The sequence below is a fragment of the Planococcus citri genome, chromosome 3, assembly GCF_950023065.1.
Source record: "Planococcus citri chromosome 3, ihPlaCitr1.1, whole genome shotgun sequence".
Lineage (NCBI taxonomy): Eukaryota > Metazoa > Arthropoda > Insecta > Hemiptera > Pseudococcidae > Planococcus > Planococcus citri.
In genome coordinates this window covers 33,425,820-33,446,517 of record NC_088679.1, presented here as the reverse complement: position 1 = coordinate 33,446,517, position 20,698 = coordinate 33,425,820, and the positions used below count along the sequence as shown (strand labels likewise).

At 32.1% G+C, this 20,698-nt stretch overlaps 3 protein-coding genes across 4 annotated transcripts in view; 1 reads left to right on the top strand and 2 right to left on the bottom strand.

The window, feature by feature from the left end:
* Window positions 1–1,684: 1,684 nt before the first annotated feature.
* LOC135840027 (uncharacterized) lies at window positions 1,685–3,012 on the bottom strand. The gene is made up of 2 exons (XM_065356341.1): window positions 2,859–3,012; window positions 1,685–2,772 (listed from the first exon to the last, which is right to left on the bottom strand). The coding sequence occupies exon 2, from the start codon at window positions 2,762–2,764 to the stop codon at window positions 2,129–2,131; it is 636 nt and encodes a 211-aa protein (XP_065212413.1). The 5' UTR covers window positions 2,765–2,772; window positions 2,859–3,012; the 3' UTR covers window positions 1,685–2,128.
* Window positions 3,013–3,142: 130 nt separating this feature from the next.
* On the top strand, window positions 3,143–5,031 carry LOC135840026 (uncharacterized). Its single transcript, XM_065356339.1, has 8 exons — window positions 3,143–3,299; window positions 3,391–3,594; window positions 3,668–3,730; window positions 3,802–3,987; window positions 4,066–4,149; window positions 4,219–4,410; window positions 4,479–4,540; window positions 4,625–5,031. The coding sequence occupies exons 1-8, from the start codon at window positions 3,247–3,249 to the stop codon at window positions 4,891–4,893; spliced, it is 1,113 nt and encodes a 370-aa protein (XP_065212411.1). The 5' UTR covers window positions 3,143–3,246; the 3' UTR covers window positions 4,894–5,031.
* A 1,424-nt stretch (window positions 5,032–6,455) lies between these two features.
* Window positions 6,456–20,698, bottom strand: part of Mondo (mondo) — a 53,879-nt gene continuing 39,636 nt past the window's right edge. The window contains exons 6-17 of one of the 2 annotated variants that reach the window (XM_065358240.1): window positions 17,303–17,398; window positions 13,744–14,179; window positions 13,200–13,428; window positions 10,422–10,554; window positions 10,081–10,321; window positions 9,630–9,990; window positions 7,890–8,045; window positions 7,604–7,720; window positions 7,384–7,511; window positions 7,184–7,307; window positions 6,942–7,071; window positions 6,456–6,852 (exon numbers count right to left, since the gene is read on the bottom strand). In XM_065358240.1, coding sequence (XP_065214312.1) covers window positions 6,731–6,852; window positions 6,942–7,071; window positions 7,184–7,307; window positions 7,384–7,511; window positions 7,604–7,720; window positions 7,890–8,045; window positions 9,630–9,990; window positions 10,081–10,321; window positions 10,422–10,554; window positions 13,200–13,428; window positions 13,744–14,179; window positions 17,303–17,398 — 2,273 coding nt within the window. In that variant the 3' untranslated portion in view covers window positions 6,456–6,730. Of the gene's footprint in view, window positions 6,853–6,941; window positions 7,072–7,183; window positions 7,308–7,383; window positions 7,512–7,603; window positions 7,744–7,889; window positions 8,046–9,629; window positions 9,991–10,080; window positions 10,322–10,421; window positions 10,555–13,199; window positions 13,429–13,743; window positions 14,180–17,302; window positions 17,399–20,698 lie in introns of those variants that run through there. The other variant, XM_065358241.1, reaches the window with a different exon arrangement.

The following is a 20,698-nucleotide window of genomic DNA, read 5'->3' as shown; positions in this document are numbered from 1 at the left end:
AGGATGGTGAGGCGTGGGGAGGGAGAAAATGTCAAATTTTGCTTGTACATACAATCGTGTAATAATATGTCGACTAGCGCGATAAAAGTATAGCTGTCTGAAATTTGGCCAAGTCGAAGGACAAATGGGTGCTGGACAAGCCGAAGGACAATCTCAACGTTTTTTTGTTTCTAGCCTTACCTACTGGACATTATTCGATTTTTAACACGTAATAAATGTGTACTTATCTGTAGAATAACTTCCCTTTCTCAATTATCGTTTTTGGCGGCTTCAGCAGGGTAAATGAAAAGGCAAGCCGAAGGACACCGATTTTGCGAAATATCATATTTTTAGAGACAAGTACGATCAGAACGAGCCATTGCGTAGGTTTTGAAAATAACGTTGCGGGGTAACATTTTTATGAGGACAGTGAACCAGTGCAGCCACTCGCCAGAAAAGAATGTTGGATTGGGAAGCTACCAAAACTAATTGAAAATTGCTCTAAAATTTGCGCAAAAAGTGTGTGACAGTTTTCAAATGTGAAATGTGAGCTTCCTATATGGGGTTATTCCAATTGCAATTTACACAATAATGGACCTTCGTGTTCTATGATAATGAGAATGTGTCAATTTTTCCCCAAAAAAATGAAGTTTATGACACTTTATAACATTCATTTTCAACAACATGGCGTGTGACAGTCAAGTCGAAACACATTTGGGGTATAAAATCGAATGTACACCAATAAAAGTAGGGGCTAAACATCTCAATACCATCTGTGAAATGTGTGGGGGATGATCCTTGAATGGACCAAAAAAAATATTTTTAATTTCATGCTAAAACCTTTGAGAAATTTGCCATGTACACGATTTTTACTTTTTTTTGAGAATTACCCACCTACTTAGTCATACAAGAAGCAATTGCAATTATTTCGTAACGATAATGATATCCTTCTGTCTCTTGGAAAATGAAAATCTCGGAGAATATTTGATGTCAGCACTCATGAACTATTATTATTTTTGCGGGAAAGTCATAACATCTTTCTGTTATTTGATCCTGTGGACTAGGACTACATCATTTCTCATTCTCGAAGCACAGTTACCTATTCATCCTGTGACAAGGCATGAATTCACCCTGAAAATGAAGTTTCACCAGAATTCAGAAGTGCAGATTTGCTGATACCTAGTCACTATTTGCAAAATTCATGGAATAATTCTAGAGATGTTTAAATTTATTAAACCGGCACATCTCTGACAAGGTCTAACTGCAAAAGATTCTGATGAGTAATGATTATTGACTAATGAGAGATAAAAGCGATGACGCGATGATGGAAATGAGCACAGCTTCAACAAGTAAGGTACCTACTTATGATTTCGTGTTCGGATCACCTTAAAGGAATTACAATTACATTTTTTTAAACGATTCATCTCATTTCAAGACTTCGATCGCCATATCCAATGACACCATGAGTATTCAATTACCCATACTCTCAAACATAATAGCATTAGCAGTCCAGAAGTTTTTCATATTTCGGACATATTCATGACCAGTTATTGAAGTGAGCCTTCTTCCAACGTGTATTCACCATTCAATTTCTTGATTCTAATTTAAAGCGTAACGTATCAATATTTAGATGACCATTTTATTAGTTCAATAAGATGAGCTCGTATAGAATTATTATGAATCTTTGAATTAAACAAATTCTGTATCCAAGGTAGCAATTTTAATTGCGAATTTCTACTTCTTACATAAGTATTATAGAGATAATCTGAAATGATACGAATATTCTAAAAAAATTATTTAAATGATACATAATTTCAGTCACGACAAAACGATATCTAATTTACTACCAACACTAACGATAGAGAATTACAATTTTGAAAACGAATCTTTTCCATCAAATTTATATAAAATGACAAGCTTGTCGAGTAAAAAAGTTACAAACAGAGGTACTATGAAATAAAACTACTATACGATTACGAAGTCCCAAACCCAAAATACATATGTACACACAATAGTCGAAGTTACTTCATACAGAAATGTCTGATTTACATCAAATCATGATATGGAGAATATAAAATAGTCAAATTTGTTTTACAATAAATAATACTTTCCGCCATTCAACGTAATAAATGGATAGTACTAAAGTGTATCACTCCTTCAGACTCTCGAATTGTTTATGTATAGAAAATGAAAACGAATGAGGGGTCAACATAATAGATTTTCTGGTCTGCCGAGAAGGCCTCGGAGTTTTCAAAAATTTAATAGAAGATCGCATCGTATCAATAGCAGGATTATGGGGTGCGACAAATCCATCGTTGTTTTTATTGCCTTCGTGAGTTGAGAATAGCTTCGTAGGAGTGTTCTCGTTGGAGCGATTATTCCCTTGATTAGATTTCTGCTTGAATTTTGTCGGAGTATTTTCATTAGGAGGTTGATTTTCTTTACACGTTTCGGATTCGTCTTTACTCGAATTTATCTTATTTCTCAGCATTTGTTCGATTTTCTCTAGTTGTTCGCGCTCTTGTAACAGGGTTTTCAAAGTTTCTGAATTTTTCTCCAGTAGAATTTCTATATTTTTGAGTACTTGGGTGAATGATTCGCTATCTTCTTGAGCTTTTCTCGAACGAGTTTCAATATACGGTTTCAAGTCAGGGACAGGTTTAACTTCGATGTTTTCTTGCGGTGGTTGTATATCTTCGCGACCAAGTTCTATATTATCGTGTAGAATACTGAGACGAGTGCCAAGCATGCTTTTTCTACGTGGTCTTCTGTATGTAACGTTCATCTTTAATGCTGTGAAATATAAACGGAATTATGAGATAATTCATCAGTTGAAATAGCAGCTGCATTTTAGTAACTATTTAAAAGTTGATGCTTACTTTATCGTTGCAGTTGTCTCTTATTTGAAATTTCGTACAGAATTTCTATAATTATTCACAAAGAACGAATCAATTTCAATTTAAATGCACACTCCAAATTTCAATTTACAAAATTCCGATTTTTTGAAAATGTTTGGGCGCGATTTGAGATAACGGTTTGTTTACAGTTTTGAAGCCGTCAGGATATAACAACGCCTTCACATTGCTGACATTTTCTACCCGGCATTCAGCATATTACGATAGCGGTAGGCTTTGGCGCATGCGCGAAATTGCGAAGTCTTTTTATTATCAGTTTATGACTTCATTTTATAATTTGCGCGAACTTTTGATAATTTTATTTCATTTTTGAAAAATCGGGCAACTATTTGAATTTTTGAAACTATGAAAAATGCCAGTTTGTGTGAAATGTAAAACTAAGAAAAGTCGTTTAGACTATTTCAGGTGAGTACCTCTGATTCGTGTTCAGTGGGTCAAATAATTGCAAAATTGTATATTACTTCACTGTTGTTTTCATTCAATTCAACTATCCTAGTTTTCCAACTGACGCCGAGGTGAAGGAAAAATGGTTGGATTTTCTCAAATCGGATGGGCTTAGATGGCGAAAGGAATCAAAACTATGCTCCAGACATTTTACACCGGATTGCATTATTACTGAGGCAGATCAGAGAATCTTGAAAGGTGGATCTGTACCGACTCTTCAAGTTCAAAAAGAAACCAAACCAATTCCGGCGAAAAGGTAAAAAATAGCCATTTCAAATTGAAATTATATCAATTGCGCATTAATCTCGAATGATGATTTGTATTTCTAGGTATTCGAAGACGAAGAAATGTATCTTGTGTGGCAATAACTCCCTTGATCTCACGTATTTTCCGTAAGCGACGAATATTTATTTCAAAGTTCGAATCTGAAAGCAACATCCTCGTAATTCTTTTTTATTCGTAGTATTCCTAAAGAAGCGGCGATGAAAGAAAAATGGGAAAAATTTTGCGAATTCGAATTTGGTGAAGGAAACTACAATCTTTGTCACCTTCATTTTAAACCGAAGTACGTTACAATGGGAAATAACGGTAAACGAAAACTAGCATCGAATGCCATCCCATCGATATATTTTGACGACTATCAATTCGAGTAATTATTATTACTGCATTAATATTTAGAATATTTCAAATGCACTGTGATTAAGTATGTAACTTTATTATTCTCCAGGTTTATACCTGTTGATCGCAATAAAACAAATAACGAAGACAGCTCAAGTGATGTAGAATGCGTTACCATCGAACCATCTGACCAGTATGCAATGTTATTAATTTACTCAAGATTAAGATTCCTGTAAAATAATACCTACTTTTTTTTGCATAGCTCATATACTGCTCGAAATCAAGACGAAGATTCGATCATTTCGATAGACTACGAAGAATGTAATACGTCTCCGAGAACGTCCGCTATAAATGATAAAACAACTTCGAATTCCATTTCAAACGATATCGTCAACATTTTCATTCCAAGTTACGAAGATCAAGTTGCGGACAACAATAATTCAACGAATAACGAGTACAAATTGATCACTTTCACCTTTGTAGGCCTATTTGAATTCTTCATTAATTTGTATCAATCCCTAGGTCTGCATCGTCTTCAAACCAAACTGCCAAAAAAAAATCCGTTGCGGTGTATAGTCCGTCAGGTATCTCTTCGTACTTATACCTCTTTGTTAGCTTTACGTAGCTTATTAATTCTTTATTAATTTGCGAATATTTTTTTTACGTAGGAAGAAAAAAACGAATGTACTACCCTGGTGATCTAAGAGACGACGATATTAATTCGCTCGAGGTGGCTAAAATCAGTATTCAAAATTTTCGTAAAGTTATCGATAAGAAAAGTAAAACCATCAAAGTTTTAAGTGTGAAAGTCAGAAGATTACAAAATAAAAACGCGTCTCTGAAGGAAACAATACGTCAATTACGAGCTGAAAAAGCTGCGAAAGAAGCTAAAGAAAAAGAAGACTTATTTGAAGTGAAAGGGTGGTGGGATTCTTAGCCTCACGCTTGTTTTATATGTATTATTTAATTCGTTTTTTTATACTCGTACTTCTGTAAATAATTCATCAGATGTGCCTATTCTTATGTGTGTTTTTCCAAGTTAAATAAATCTTTCGTTCCTCGCGTTCATTTTCAATACGTCGTGTAAATTGATCAGTGAACTTTTTTTCTTACTTTCCCATGTTCATTTTAAGGATCTTCACTTTCTTGCAACTAATTTCTATTCAATCTGGGCAACGATGTACTCACTTGAAAGATGAAGTTAACAATATCTTATAAAATTACTAAATGAATCACTTATTAGAGAAGGGGCGTAAGTCCCAAAAATAAAATTTTACAGGAGAAGGAAAAAACTGTTTTACTACTAAACTTTCGAAAATTTTTGAAAAACGATTGCACCACGAAAAAGTACTTATCAAGCCGAGTATTTTTCACTAATTACATCAAATCTTGAGTTCAGCGCAACCTAGCGAGGTTCGATCGAAGGTTTTGGACTTACGCCCTTTCTCTAATAGATTTTTTTTTTCAAGTTTTTTTCAAGTTTTTTTGCTGAAAACAGTATATTTTGCCACAAAATGAAATTAAAAGTCAATTAAGTCGTCTTCTGAACCTTTTTATTACTTCAATATTTATGAAAAAAAAATAAAAAATGGCATAAATCAAACTTATCTGAATTTCGATATTAATAATGTTACATTTTCGACTTTACAAAAATAAAACATGAGATTTTCGACTTATCTAATTGAAATTAAACCAACATCTCAAACGTAACCTAGTAAAGTATTCAGGATTACGAAAACCTTTTTTTTCCTTTGGTTTTGGTTCGCAAAAATCATCGTCACTAGCATGATCTGACATTATTGTAGTGTTTAAATCAAGAAAAATTATTCAATATAATAACACAAAATTTAGGATGCTGACTGTTATCGAATAAATTTAAATTTACAACCACCATGAGAGATCCGGGATGAAAGCAAACAGCCAATCTGTTTCATATTTTAATTTGCTATAGTGTAGTTCCAAAAACATCCGTACCTATTTCAAGTAGAAGAAAACGCATAAATAGGTCCAGGACTTACGCCTTTTCTTCAATAGGCAACATCCGTAGTGTGTTATATGGGCACCATGTTTCCGCAGGAAGAGAAACGGCGCAAGTCCGTACCTATTTCACGTAGAAGAAAGCGCATAGATAGGTTCAGGACTTACGCCCTTTCTTCAATAGGCAACATCTGTAGTGTGTTATATGGGCACTATGTTTCAGCTGGAAGAGAAACGGCGCAAGTCCGAGGACTTGCGCCGTTTCTCTAATAGATGAAAACTCTGGTGCTATCAAAGTAGGAGTATGAAGCATGGACTTACGCCATTTTTTAGCATGATGTGAGTCGACATGAAAGGAGTCGATTTTAGTGAAAAAACGATTTATGCCAAAACTGTGACTTACGCCCCTTCTCTAATAAGTGATTCAAATGAGTTGAACCTTAAAGAGGAACGTTAATCGATGGCTGTAGCCAGGAATTTTAAAAATTTATACTCGCTCATTTCATCGAATAAAAAAACACGTTTTCATTCTCATTATATATTTCGTAACAAAATTAAACAAACTAAAGTTTTAACCATGAATCAACAAGTAAAAAAATATGTATCACAATTTGCATAGCTGTAAATTCAATTTATATAAAAAAGTCACAAAAAGATCAATAAATAAAAAAAAAAAGAAAGAAAACAAATTAAACATTAAAAATTCTAACCTTATTGTAAAACGACGTGATTTTTTCCATTTTCAATTCAAATGCGGAAAGTTTCAAAATTTGGTAACATGCGGGTATTTTTCTTTCTTAACTTTTTGTCGAAGGTCTAGACGTGTTGAAAACTACATTTTTCGCTTCCTCTGATAACTGATTCGGATTTGTTAAAATTTCCGTCGACGTGCATAAATGACGTAAAGCGTTTAATACAACTGAAATAACAAGAAAAAATAGAAAAGAATTAATAGGTAAAGAGTTGCAAATTTTCATCAACTCTGCACGAAATTAGCGAGATAATTACTTGGTCTGAGATCAACGAGTGAACAATATTGTTCAGCCCACTGGATTGTGGTGCGGAAAAGTTCTTCGACACTGGCTGTCGATACGGTAGAATTGAACGAAGCCAGTAAAGGTTCGCATATTAAGCTTAGCTGAAAAATTACACGAGTCAAGGAAAAATTGATACGCTAAATTACCCATCTAATTTCCCCCAAAAAATAATAAAAATCAAAATTCAGTGATAAAAATGTTGAAAAAGGATACAATCCAAAACTTCCAATTCTGTTTAGTACGTTCTTTCACATACTCGTCGAACATTTCTTTCATTTTATTCGCTTTATGTCTTGATATCGGGGCACCAGTTGCTGGTAACAATGACTGACAATTACTGAAAAAAGAAAACACCATTTTTAAAAACTGCTCGATTTTTCCCCATTGGTTTACAAAGATGAGAAATTTCTAACCTAATAGCCGAATTTAACGATTCAACTTGTTGCTTCAACGATTCAATTTCTTCTTTGAGCTGACCACGTTCTCCTCTAAGCTGCCTAATGTATTCAGCACCTTTTTGTAACATCGCTGCTTTACTCATCTGTAATTAATTTCGAAAATGAATAATGATCAATTGAGTATAAATTCGACCAGGTGTTCCAATAATCCAAGTATCCATCCAGTATTGCATACCTTTGTATTGGGATTCTGTATCAAATGAGGTATAAGCATGTGCAAAGTATCGAATCCATTTTTAATATTACATCTTCGTTTTTGCTCAGCGTTGATATGACAAACTCGACGATGTTCCTATGAAGTAGACAAAAGTAAAACTGATTTTTAAGCTCAAGAGCAGTTCAAGTCATCTAACTAGTTGATGATTTTAATTAATTAATTAACGGAACAGTATTGTATAAAGTGAAAAAAAATTGAAGCATTATAATTATGTACTTAATACAGTCATAATCTTGAATATTACCTTATAGGGGGTAGACGAGGAAGACTTGGTGGTTGGTGATGAAGGCGTTGTACGTATAGGACTACTGACCGTTAACGGTGATAAACTTAAACTTTCACTGGTAGAAGGTGAACTTGGAAGCTTAGGACTGCTCGACGTGCTGGTATTATTCACCATCTAAATGGCAAAAATAAATAAACAACGTAAATAATTGTAATAATACATGTCTCAAGTTTTTTTTTTTTTAGAAAATTTGTTTAAAAAATGGGGGAGGGGATTCCGGCGAACAGAAAAGGTCTTTTCCTGAAAAAGAAATTATTTAAAGGAATTCTCAGGCAGAAATTGAAAATTTCCAATCTAGAAAATGTTCGCTGATCTTATTATTTTCTTTTTTCCACCTTTCGAAGGATTTTTTCTAAAGAAAGGCGCTTTGTAACAAATTCTGTCATGGAAATCGAGAATTTTCAATTAATATTTCTTTTATTGCACTAATTAGATTCATTTTTCAACTTTGAGAGCCTCAGTACATCTTTTCGAGGAAAAACAAAAAATAGGGAATTATTATCACAGAAAAATTTAATTACTTTAGGAAGCAGAAGCATCAAAAAAACTGCCCTAATTTCGATTTTCTCACCTCCTGAGCTCGTTGGATTTTATGAGAAAATGATTTATCATTTTGAAAGAAATTTAGTACATAATAACAAAAGCTCCATAAAAGTTGAAAAAATGAAAAAAGTAAATTAAAAATTATAGTATTGAAATTTCAAAATTTTCAAAATTAATTCTCAAAAAATTATGTTTTGAAACAGGCTACATTTTATTCATTTTAATTTTCTTCGTAAAGATGAGTCCCCCAAAATTACTTTTTAAATAATATTACACATTCAAAAAATCAAAGCAATGATATGAAACAAAAGTAATTTTCACAATATTTCAATTTCATACATCGCGATTTCTCTAAATGACCCTAAAAAAAAATTGAAAAAATTTACCAAAAAAAAGTAATTCTTGGATGAAAAAAAAACATCACTTTGAATAATTTTCCGTTAATTAATTCTTTATGCAATAATTCTAAAATGATTTTTTTAAAATTACGTTCTGTTAATCACTCTCTTATAAAGCAAAAAAAAAATGGGAAAAATCAAACAAATGAAACAACAAGAATGCTTGACGAATGTTTCATTTCTCTCTTCTGCCTCAAAATACTCGAAATGATCTTCTTTTCAAATTGTTTAAGGAACCACAGGAAATTTTTTCTTAACAAAATGGATTTCATAAAAGATTCTGAGGCAGAAATTGAAAATTTTTTATAAAATTCATCCCTTACATTTTTTTAAAACGTTGAGAGACGCTCGGAATACGTTTTTAGCTGGGGTAAAAATTTCAACAGTTTTTCTTCATTCTTTAAAAAAGTCTTTTGAAAACTCGCAGCAATAAAAAATGCAGCGCAAAAATTGAATTTTTCAAGGCCACCTCATCAAGGCAAAAATCACACAAATGTGCTAGAAAAATGGCAATTCAAGGTCATTTCAACTCCTCATTTCTGTATAGCATTAAAAAATATGATTTAGGGGAATTTTTTTTAATGGTTTCTGATTATAAGTCATCTCTGGTACCCATTCTATTCGATTTAGAGGCTTGAAATTTGGTAAAAACGTTCGATAGATGTCCTCAATTTTCCTTAAAAGGGGTTCGAATTCCCACAGAGTAAAATTACATCTATAAGATCAATAACGTCTTCAATTCTCGAAGGAAACTCACTTGCATCATATTCGAAGACGACGACGGCGACGGTGACATATCGACACCGCTGTTACTTTGCTGCGTGGCGTTGAAAACGAAAGGCGAATTAGGTGACGGAGACGAAGGCATATTCATCGAATGATAACTACCAATAGTGGCGGTGGTACGATTTGGACCTGGGTACGTAGGCGAGGTAGCCGAGTACTTGTCATAAGGCGTTTTCGTCACACATTGAGAATGACGTCTGGAACAGCTCAGAGCCAAAGCTCCCGAAGAATTAGCGGCGCTGTTGGCCGAATCGCCCGGATAATAATCCCTCTCGCTGGCAGCATCTTCTCTTTGATTATTCGATAAGTTAATCAACGATCCTTCGCCGTAACTGTAATCCAATTAATCACATACATTAGATAATACAATATAAGATACCTTGGAGGAATTTTAAATGCATTTATTAAAATTCAACCAGTACCTTTGACTAGATACTAAAGGTGTTCTAGGTTTACAATATCCGACCGGATTTGAATTCGACGACAAAACATGATCCGGGGTTCTCGACCTTCGGCCCAATAATGCCGTACAATGGGGCACTTGACGGTGACTATCGTGTATCGTACAACATGTCCGAGAATCGCATACCATCATACCATAATTATTACTACCAGAAGTCGAGCAATTTGCCAGCTGATAACTTCCATGGTAACCATAATGTCCTGGTGGAAGGTAATTCTATTAGATTTGATAATAGATCTTTCGCGTTTGAGCCAAAATCATCGGTCTGTAGGTCGTGATATCTTTATATTATGTACTTACTATTAGTGGTGAGTAGTTGGGTAAGTAAGGTACTGCTGGTAACTGCGTCTGAACTCGACTGTTCGCTTGGTAAATATCGGTTTTGAATATTAAATAAGCTAGAACCACTACGAGATCGACCTCTTTGCGAAAGCTGAAAACAAAATTAATTCAGGAAAAATTAAAAATATGATAATCAAAGAGTTTGCTTTAGAAAAAAAGTATCCATTTTTCATCTATTTAAATTAAAATCGCTGATCATAAACTTTCGTCAAAATATCAATACGAAAATTTAATAAAATACAGAGTTGATTTTTTTTTTTTTAGACTCTTATAAGGATATTGTTTCTCTTTTAACAAAGGAATTTGTTCAACTGTCCCTATCCGATTTGAAGAAATTCAAGCTAGATCGAAAGAGCATATCTTGAAACCCTCGTAACCAAAATTTCAGAAGCTAAAATTCATTTTTGAATTTTTGAAAATTTGAATACCTAAATTCAAAAAAGCTGTTTCGAGAACAATTTTTGAACAGTTTTATGAAAAATATTAATTTTTCAAAGAAAAATGAAGTAATGCGGGCAATTTCTCAAATTGAAACTCCCACAAATCACCAAATACCTACTATAGTTTTTCAATGCTCGAAATTAGTAGATAATTGTTGATGTGTGGGAATTGAATTGATGGAATCATTCAAGGTTTCATGAAAAAGTCAAAAAATCGCTAAAAATCCAAAAATGAATTTCAATGTTGGAAATTTTGGTTACCGAGGTTTTAGGACATGCTATTTCAATCCAACTTGTTTTCATTCAAATTGTAGAGTGCCAGTTCAAAACATTCTCTTGTTAGGATTTTCCTCATTTTTTTTTTTTACTCAAATAAATTATCACTGCCAGTTTTTTCTTCAAAAAAATAAATAAATAAAATTACATTTTTGTCAAAAAAGTTGAACTACTTTTTTTGTAACTTTTTGGTAAGACTTAATAATAGTAGCAAAAAATTAAACTTGGAATTTTTGACAAAAAACGATTCTGACAATTTTTTAGCGAAATAAAGTAGCTCTTTTAGTCAATTTCTGGAAAAACAGCGAGATTTGGTCAACTTTTGGAAAAAAGTGAAGCTTTGAATAATTTCTGATAAAAAGCAATACTTGGAAAATAGCAGAAAACAAAATTTTTTAAAAAAGTGACAATTTTTGAGTTTTTGAAAAAATGCAAGATTTTGATAATTGGATAGCAAAAGACAGGTATTTTCGGCTATTTTCAGCAAAAAACGTGATTTTTGGCTGATTTTTGAAATTATTGTGGCGTTTTGACAGTTTTCAGAAAATAATAGTGAGGCATCGTTGAGAATTTTTGATAAAAAAAGAAAATTTGCGAAAATTTTAAGCAAAAATGACGACTGAAGAAAAAACAAAGACTCCTACAAAATTTTTGTCGAAGAATGAGACCTTTTTGCAATTTTTTGGTGAAAAACGAGACTTTTTGGTAATTTTTGGAAAAAAAACATGACTTACAAAAAATTTTTTTTCAATTTTTGGAGTTTTTTTTTGCAAAAAAGCAACAATTTAATCAGTTTTGGGTAAAAAACGAAAAGCCTCTTAGAAGGAACTTTTGAAAATTGCTGACAAAAAAGCGATACTGATGGGCAATTTTTACAAAAAAGTGACTTCTGGAATTTATTGCAAAAACACGAAAATTTTTAGCAATTTTTGAAAAACAAAACGAGATAATATCAACATGTTTTCTCTTTCTTTCTCAATAATCTAGACCAAGATTTAAAAAAATTAAAGGACCAAGAATTTAAAAAAAAAAAAAAAAAAAAAAAAAAAAACTTCAAAATATTCTTAATCATTTGCACAGCTCAATTGAAATATAAGCTCAACCTCCCACCCTCAGATACCCATATTATTCATAATTTTTATCAATCGATAAATCGCTAATCAATATCAAAACTAATTAGTATTATCTTCAAAACCAGGCAATTTCCAATAAATGGTTCATCACAATTTAACCCTCTTTTGCCTTTTTCTCCGCATAATCTACCAATTCAAAAAGATTAACTCTTCCCTATAATCAGACGAAAGATTTGAAAAAATGAGAAAAAAAAATATGCTAAGATTTTTCAAATTATATAATAATAGATCAAAAATAAACCGAACACGACGAGAAGTAAATTAAGAGTAAATTCTTATCATTTGAAAACGAATACAACAGAAATTAAAACTTTATTCGAACAGATTAATCTCGAAGTTTGATTTAATCGCCTTTTTAAAATTCTCTTATCGTATCGCAAAACGGAAATTTACAGAATGTAATCATTTCAACTTATATAATTACAGTACACGTCTGTTACCTTCGACCTTGGCAAATGCTGCTGAAATTTTCAACAAGATAAGCGATAGCAAAATATGATGAGAAATCTACGAGTCGAGAGAGGTACCTACGTAAAATTGTTAAACGGGTTCGAGATCGAAGAACATCTTCGCGCATGTGTATCATTATTATAAGTCCCCTCTGTAAAATTTACCTACTCTGTGAGTTTATTCACTTTCGATCAAGGTCGTTCAAAATAATAAACATCGAGTTTTAGGTATAGGTAAGCGCAGAATCTTGTCTACATTTCATCGCGGATTTAAAATCACAATATTTACTCGATTTAAAAAAATTCCCATTATCGTAACATTTTTCGTTATCGGTCCAATTTTTTTCTCTTATGCAATATGGTTTTCTTTTTACATAACTTCAGGTGGAAGGTATTTTTCGAAATTAATGTATCATTGATAAAAGAAAAAAAAAATACCTTAGGTACAGCAAACATCTCTTCTTCGGAGTTCATTGGTAAACTGCTAGATCTGGAGGATCTCGAAGTAGAGAGAATTTTGTAATTGCTGCTGGTGGAAGGCGAATATGCCGCTTGTACATTGCCCGTTGACGCGTTATATGAACTCGCTGATTCATACGATCCGTAATGATGATTAGACATCATGGAATTACTATTATAATTGATGGGAACCGAAGACGAAGCATTTCTGTAATCAAATAACATCCGGTAAGCCACAATGATATTTAACGCTGGCGTTGATTAGAGACGGATCGAAAACAGAGCAGGAGACTGGTTCACTTTCTCAAAATTGACGAAATTCATCGACATACGAGTACTAGAAAAATTGGTCCCTAAAGGAGCTATTTCCAAAAATAATGGTAATTTTTCAAAAAAGTTGAAAAGAATAATTTTTGGATAAAGAATAAATTCAATAAATTCTATTTCGATAATTTTAACTTCGCTCCTCTAGCCAAGTTTTCCTTCGGCTCGTCTTCGTCTCAAACGTGAAAATTCAACTTACTTGATGGAGGACTGATGAGAATAATTTACAATACTATCTTGATGAGTCTGATGCTGAGCAGACTGGTGATAATTTTGCGACGAATATGGAATATAATTGGCGTTGTTATTGTTTTGATTATATACAGAATTATTCACATTCGGTTCATGGTACATGGCGTTGTTACGATATCCGACCTTGGAATTGACATCGTGCTGTATGCTTAACTGAAGCGGTTGATCGGGGTCGGATTTTAGGTAGAATTTTTGATCTGCGTTATTGGACGTTGCGGTGGTCATGCCCGTAGACGACGAATTCATCGTAGCGTTGGTCGCCTGCTGGTAAAACGACGACTGAGATACGTCGTCGTAGTTCACATTCAACGAACGATACAGATCGTCCGATGGATGGTATTCCTCTGGTACTGATGGCAACTTCGTCGACGGTGACAGTAAATCTGAAAATTGAAAATTTTAATTAAAGCGAGTTTATTCGACTACGACGACGACGAAGACTTGGTTTTCGTACAATTCACCAAAATCGAGTTTTCCTTTCGATTTAAATAATTAGGCAACTTATTAGCATCGAAAACGTGACTGGAAGTTTAATTTCGAATTTCAAATTGAGCTATTCATCATCATCTACCAATCATTGTTCATTAATAAAATAAATGGATACGTACTTTGTAGGTTTCAAGGAAAGAAAAATTAAGAGAATAATTTTTTATGACAAATGAAGGCAAAGGGGAGGAAGAAAAAATACTCGTAGTACGAATTGAAAATTTCAACGGATCAATGATTAGGCTACTCGCCAACGCTGTTTAGAATTTTGATTCTCGAATACGTAATTTTTTTCATTCAATTTGACTAATCGGGAAATTATTTCAATTAGGCTACCTACGATTTTTTTTTTTTTTTTGAAACTGAATCCATTTTACGTTTATTTGATCACTTATAGAATTCAGTGAGTATTTGAGAAGGTGCCAAGCAAATTTTCCAGATAAAAATACAGGGCGTTGACAGATTTTTTGTAAAATCTCCATTTTTTTCATCAATGATGAGTGAATTTATCTACTTGAAAAAATACGCTTTAATCGAGACGAATGAAAAGAATTGAAAATTTTCAATTTCTTTGAAATTGCAATATTGATTTACTCGTATTTTTTGATATTTGTCCAGGTCAGCTGGAGAGATCTCTCGAAAAGGAGTTCACGGCTACAAAAATGGTGTGATTACAACTTTTAAATAAAAATGAAGACAACAACATAGAAAAACCTGACTTTGATCCAAAAAGTTAATGAAGACGGAGTGACTTTCAGTTTTATAATTACGAATTCAAAAAAGAACAATTTTCATCCAAACTTGACCACTTTTGGCTGAAAAAAATCGTCAAAAAATCAGTCATTTTACATTTTTAAATGTTCATCAATATAAATGTGACTGCGCTTTTGAAAAAACTATCAAAAATGCCATTGAAAAACTAAAAATGCAATTTTTTCAAAAAGATGAGTTTGAAAGAATTTCCAAAAATTTTCTTAAATGGCTCTCAATACCAAAAATGAGATTTTAAAACAAAAATTGAAATTTCACCACATTTTCGTATTTTTGAGAGGAAAAAATATTTTTTTACCGTATACCATTCTTTCTCAAAATTATTTAATTTTTCCTGTAAAGTCAATTGTTTATATCAAAAAAAAAAATTGTAAAAATTTGTTTTAGACATCAAAAAAGATATACTTTGAAGGTGGGATCTAAAAACCCTCAATTTTCAAAATTGCTTGGTGGAAAAAAATTCATCCCATGCTAATTGAACCACAGTTTGGAAAAAACCGTTCTCACAACAGAAAATAGTCAAATTTTCAAGTTGTGTCCTCTACACACACCTCTATACCCAATTCGAATAAACATGAACTTTGATACAATTATTTAATAGTGACCTTATAACCAATCAAAATGGGTCGAAACTTCACGAAAAAAATTCTGAGCAAACTTTTAAAATTTCAAAACCAAAATTGGGCCATGATTCCTGGATTTTTGAAAAGGTGTCATACGACATATCAAACCCGGTTGAAACTTTACAAGAAATTCAAATATAGTCATGCAATCTATCAAAATTGCTGAAAACCTTAGAAGAAATTTAATCATTGCGGTGGAAATGTTTTTTGAGCTTTTTTGAAGAATTCTGATCGCAAAATTAAGTATTTACCTATATGAATTTTTTTTAGTTTTGAAAAAGTGTCACGCAAACTACTCGTATCAAAATTGGGTTTAAATTACATGGATTTTTTTCTGACGAATTCTGATCTAGAAATTCGGTCATGACTTTTCTGTATTTTTACAAAAAGTGCAATGCGACCTTCAAGAATCGGATGAAATACTGTACGATTTCACGAAAAAATGAATGATTTATAACTTATAAGTAAGTTGTTCCTCAGCAATTTGATTTATTCAAAATCGTCAATAAAGATCGTAGGAAGGAACAAAAAAAAAACAGAAAAGTCTCCACTTTAAGGAAAGTTTTGAATCATATGGACATGTTTCGTGATTGAAATTTGATTATTAAAATGCCATTGATGAGAATTTTACAGGATTTCTTCAGGTTTTCAAAATCCTGACAGAATTTCAGAAAATCTTTTTTTAAAAGTTTGAAAAATTTTTACTAATGTAAGTAAGGATTTTTTCCAAGTTTTAAAAAGCAGATATCTTATAAAAGTCCAATTCAAAATAAGTGAAAATTTCAAAAATTGTGAATTTTTTCAATGTTTTATCACAGTTTGACATGATGTCAAGAATTCATTGGAATTTTTTCCAAATTACTAAAAGTCAAACAAAAATTGTTTATCAAGTTTTCAAAAGTCGGGCACAAAAAAATATATCCACGTCAACGCCAAAAAGAAATTCTATAACAAAATGGCCAATCTTAACTAGGTACTGAAGGAACTTTAGAAATGTGCCTAAATTTTCAAATTACCTAGCCATAAATTTTAAGATCCTTTAGTTGTGTAAGTTTTCAAAAGTTACACTAAAATTGATCTAAAAACCCAAAAATTCAATTAAAAGTTGAAAAAAATAACCTCGAAGATCTTTAGAATTTTTTCTATATCTTTTCGTTGATCTAAAATTAGCAGAATGAGGACTCATTACTCAGACAAAAAAATGTTCACCGAAGATATGGCGAATTTTGAATCAACTAAATGTCTTTTGTTTTGGACGAAAATATGTAAAAATTTATTTTTCGATCAATTTATGGTTTCAATAAGTACTCATTATTACTATTATTTGTTTTACAAATTGAAATTACCAATTGAGTTGAACATCTCTTCGAGTGTTCGAGGAAAAAGGACAACTAACCAAATTTTGATAAGAATGACATTTTATAACAATAAAATAAAATTGTTCAAAAGTTTCAAACGTAGACAAAAGAACTCTCTAATTTTGCCACATGACATATCGGTCATGTCGCCAAAGTCTCCATTTCCTACATGAGCACTTTTACTGTTCTTCAAACAGTTGAATAAATTCATCGAATTTCCTCCTTCGTTATTCGTTTCATATGAAAATACACTATAAAAAAAATTTACCATGTAGTGGCTCCAACATATCCATATAATCATCTAAATTCGGCTGAAGTTGAACTAAACTCGGCTGGATGAAATCAGCTAAACTGGCACCTCGAGCTGTAAAAACAAAACAAAAACAAAACCCGTTAAAATTTTCTCATCATATGCACCTTCGCTACTTCTATTTTAATATCAGTCATGCGGGTCAATTGTTCACATTGGCAAAAAAAAAAAAGAATATATTCGAACATCGCGTCGAATCAAGAGGAGAAAAATCGTCTTTAATTAAGGTCGTATTTAGTAGGGCGAGAAGAAAATTTGATAAATTCGAAAAATCTATCAAACGAGGCGAATAAATACGATAAGGAGGATCTTTTAACTACTTTGGCCACGTAAATATTAATATTATGTTTAAATATTAAGCGGATATAATAATTATTAATCGAAACACCAGACCAGCAGCCATATACTTGACGTAACATCAATGAATATTTTTATTTAGTTTACAATTCGTACGAATTGTCTGTACAGAAAGAAGAACTTTCTTAATAACAAAATGATAATGATTGATACAAGCAACGCACGAATCACTCTACTCTTTTTTCCCTATTCCTATATTGAATAGGATACCACTACACATATGCTTCGTTAACGAGACTAAATTTATTTCCATTAACAATTTGCAAATACGAAGTACCTCATCGTCCCAGGTCATGTGAAGATGGCAAACAATACAAATTAATTCTTCTCGCCAAATAACGCACATTAAATGCTACATACTCGTATGCAACCATTCTTATTCAATGAATTCGTTACAACATTTTAAAGAACGTACAATAAAAAATTTCGACAATGTGTTCATTTACGTCTTCCTTGAAAATTCACCCATCTATTCGTATATTTTTCTATAAATACACACATAAATTGACTTCTCTGTTCATAATTTTTTTTGGTGCACCCGAGATACTACTCGTAGTTTCCTTTAGATATCATTAGGTACATCTTACTCTTAGATACGTGTATACCTATCTGTTATCACTATTTAAGGCACGCACAATTAACACAACTCGTGTGTAATATTACGTGACATGCCCCTTACTCCCTCATATCTTTACTTTTTCCTAATAGGTTCAAAGTTCTATGATCAAATTCTATCTACGTACACCTTCATCTTTCTCATAGACTAAACACAAAAGTATAGGCATTTCATCGTGTTAAAAAAAAAATATCTAAACACAATTACGTTTTTATAATATTTTTACAACTTTTTGAATGAACTATCCTTCTCAAGCTTTCTCTATACCCATTAAAAGTAAAATGCAAAATAGCCAAATGCGTAGTACCAAAGTTTCCCCCAACAAAGGTGCAAATTTTGTCAACGCCTCCATAGAGTAGATTTTCAAATTTACCAATAACCGTAAAAAAAAATCGTAAAAGATAGATAAGTACGACAAAATATTAAACTAGGTACAATCAACATTCGACAAAAACACACTCAAAACAATGTGTTGTACAATATGCTCGACTTATCTACTCGACATAAATACGACTGTACTTGTTACGTTGTATTTAAGTGATAAATTTCGTACAAATTCGACGAAATATTAAAGAAAGGGCAGGAGAAAGTGTAGCTATATATTTCGGTTCTTTGGCACTTCTCCCAAGAAGAAACTGCACAGGAAAATTTTAAAATTTTACGACGATAAAAAAAAATCTCAGAGAGCTATTTCACGTTTAATTTTAATTTGTTCGAAATTTGCACGATGAGGTGGTAATTTTTTTTTCAAGTTTTGCAAATGTGTAAGAGCTCATCGATAGATAACGAATGACGTAAATATAATTTTTTCAACAAACAGGCTGTTTGAGATTTTTCAAGGTAGATAAATTTTGAAAATTTTCGCAATTGGATAGCTTTGGTTCAGAATGTCAAAAAATTCAAAAATAGACAAATAAAAAATTGAATTAGTTATAATAAATTTCAATTTATTCGGTAAATTTCTCATTGCTACCCGTCAAAAGTATCTTCTATTCTCCCCCCCCCCAAAAAAAAGTCATTTTAACAAAAAAAAAGCTTGAAAAAGTGACCATAAAAGTGACAAAACCAGGGTAAAATATATTTCAATGCATTTTTTTAAAAATCGTCAAAAACCCCCTGAACATTAGAAATTGAAATGTTCTGGCTTTAAATTTTAAAAAGAGAACTATTTTGCAACGTTTTGATAAATAAGCGAGACTTGAGCAATTTTAAGCAACAAAGTGAGAAATTTTCAATTCCTGGCAAAAAAGCCAATTTTAGCAAAAAGCAAGATTTCGTCAATTTTAGCAGAAAAAAGAGAATTTTTGGGAAATTTCTGGCAAAACAGCGAGACTTTTGGACAATTTTTGAAAAAGTGAGAATTTTTTGATCAGCAAGACTTTGACAAAATGACAGATTTCAGAAAATGCGATACTTTTTGAAAATTATGGGCAACAAAGCGATACCTACTTATTTTTGACAATTTGACAAAGCGAAACTTCATGAGTGATTTTAGGAGGAAAACGCGACTACTTAAAAATTTAGATAAAAAGACGACGACGACGTAAAAGTTTGACAATTTTAGCAAAAAGCAGCAATTTTTTAGAATTACCGACCAGAAAATTATGTTTTTTAATCGCAATGTCTGTCGAAGAGGGGAGACTTTTTTTGAAAAATTTTGGTTAAAAAAAACATTTTTTGATATTTTTTTGGAAATTTTTGAAAAAAGAGCAAGACTTTTCAATGTTGCTAAAAAAATGAGAATTTTTGGCAAAAAGCAAGATTTTGACAATTTTAGCAAGAGGTAGGATTTTTTGGACGTCATATGCACAAAAATGCTGAGCACCTACTTTTTCGTAATTTTTGTCGAAAAGCGAGACTTTTGGGTAAGTATTTGGGGGGGGGGAGAATCAAAACTTTTTGAAATTCTTGCGAAAAGCGACCATTTTTTTTAGCAAGAAACGAGACTATATTTGGCAATTTTGACAGAAAGCGAGATTTTTTGCTATAATTTTTGGCAGAAATCGAGACTTTGACAAATTCAACAACAAGTAAGGCTTTCCAATTAGAAAAGAAAAAAAACAAACTATAAATCCACATTTGCAAATTACTCATTTATCGATACTATTAGCATTTTTTTTCCTCACAGGATATGTATATGAAAAATCAAGTTTTGAAAATTTGAAAAAAATCAGCTTTAAGTAACCAAAATGTTGAAAAAAGTAACCAAAAATTACTTTCAGTAACTTTGGTAGGGTTGGATACTGGAAAAGTAACCGAAAATGAGTCCTGGACTCAACTAGAAAATCATATTGTAATTTTAACGAGACTAACTGTGCTTGTTCAAAGCTTTTACGATGGTGTTGACAGAATTTTAAACATAAGGTACTGGTAGATGGATT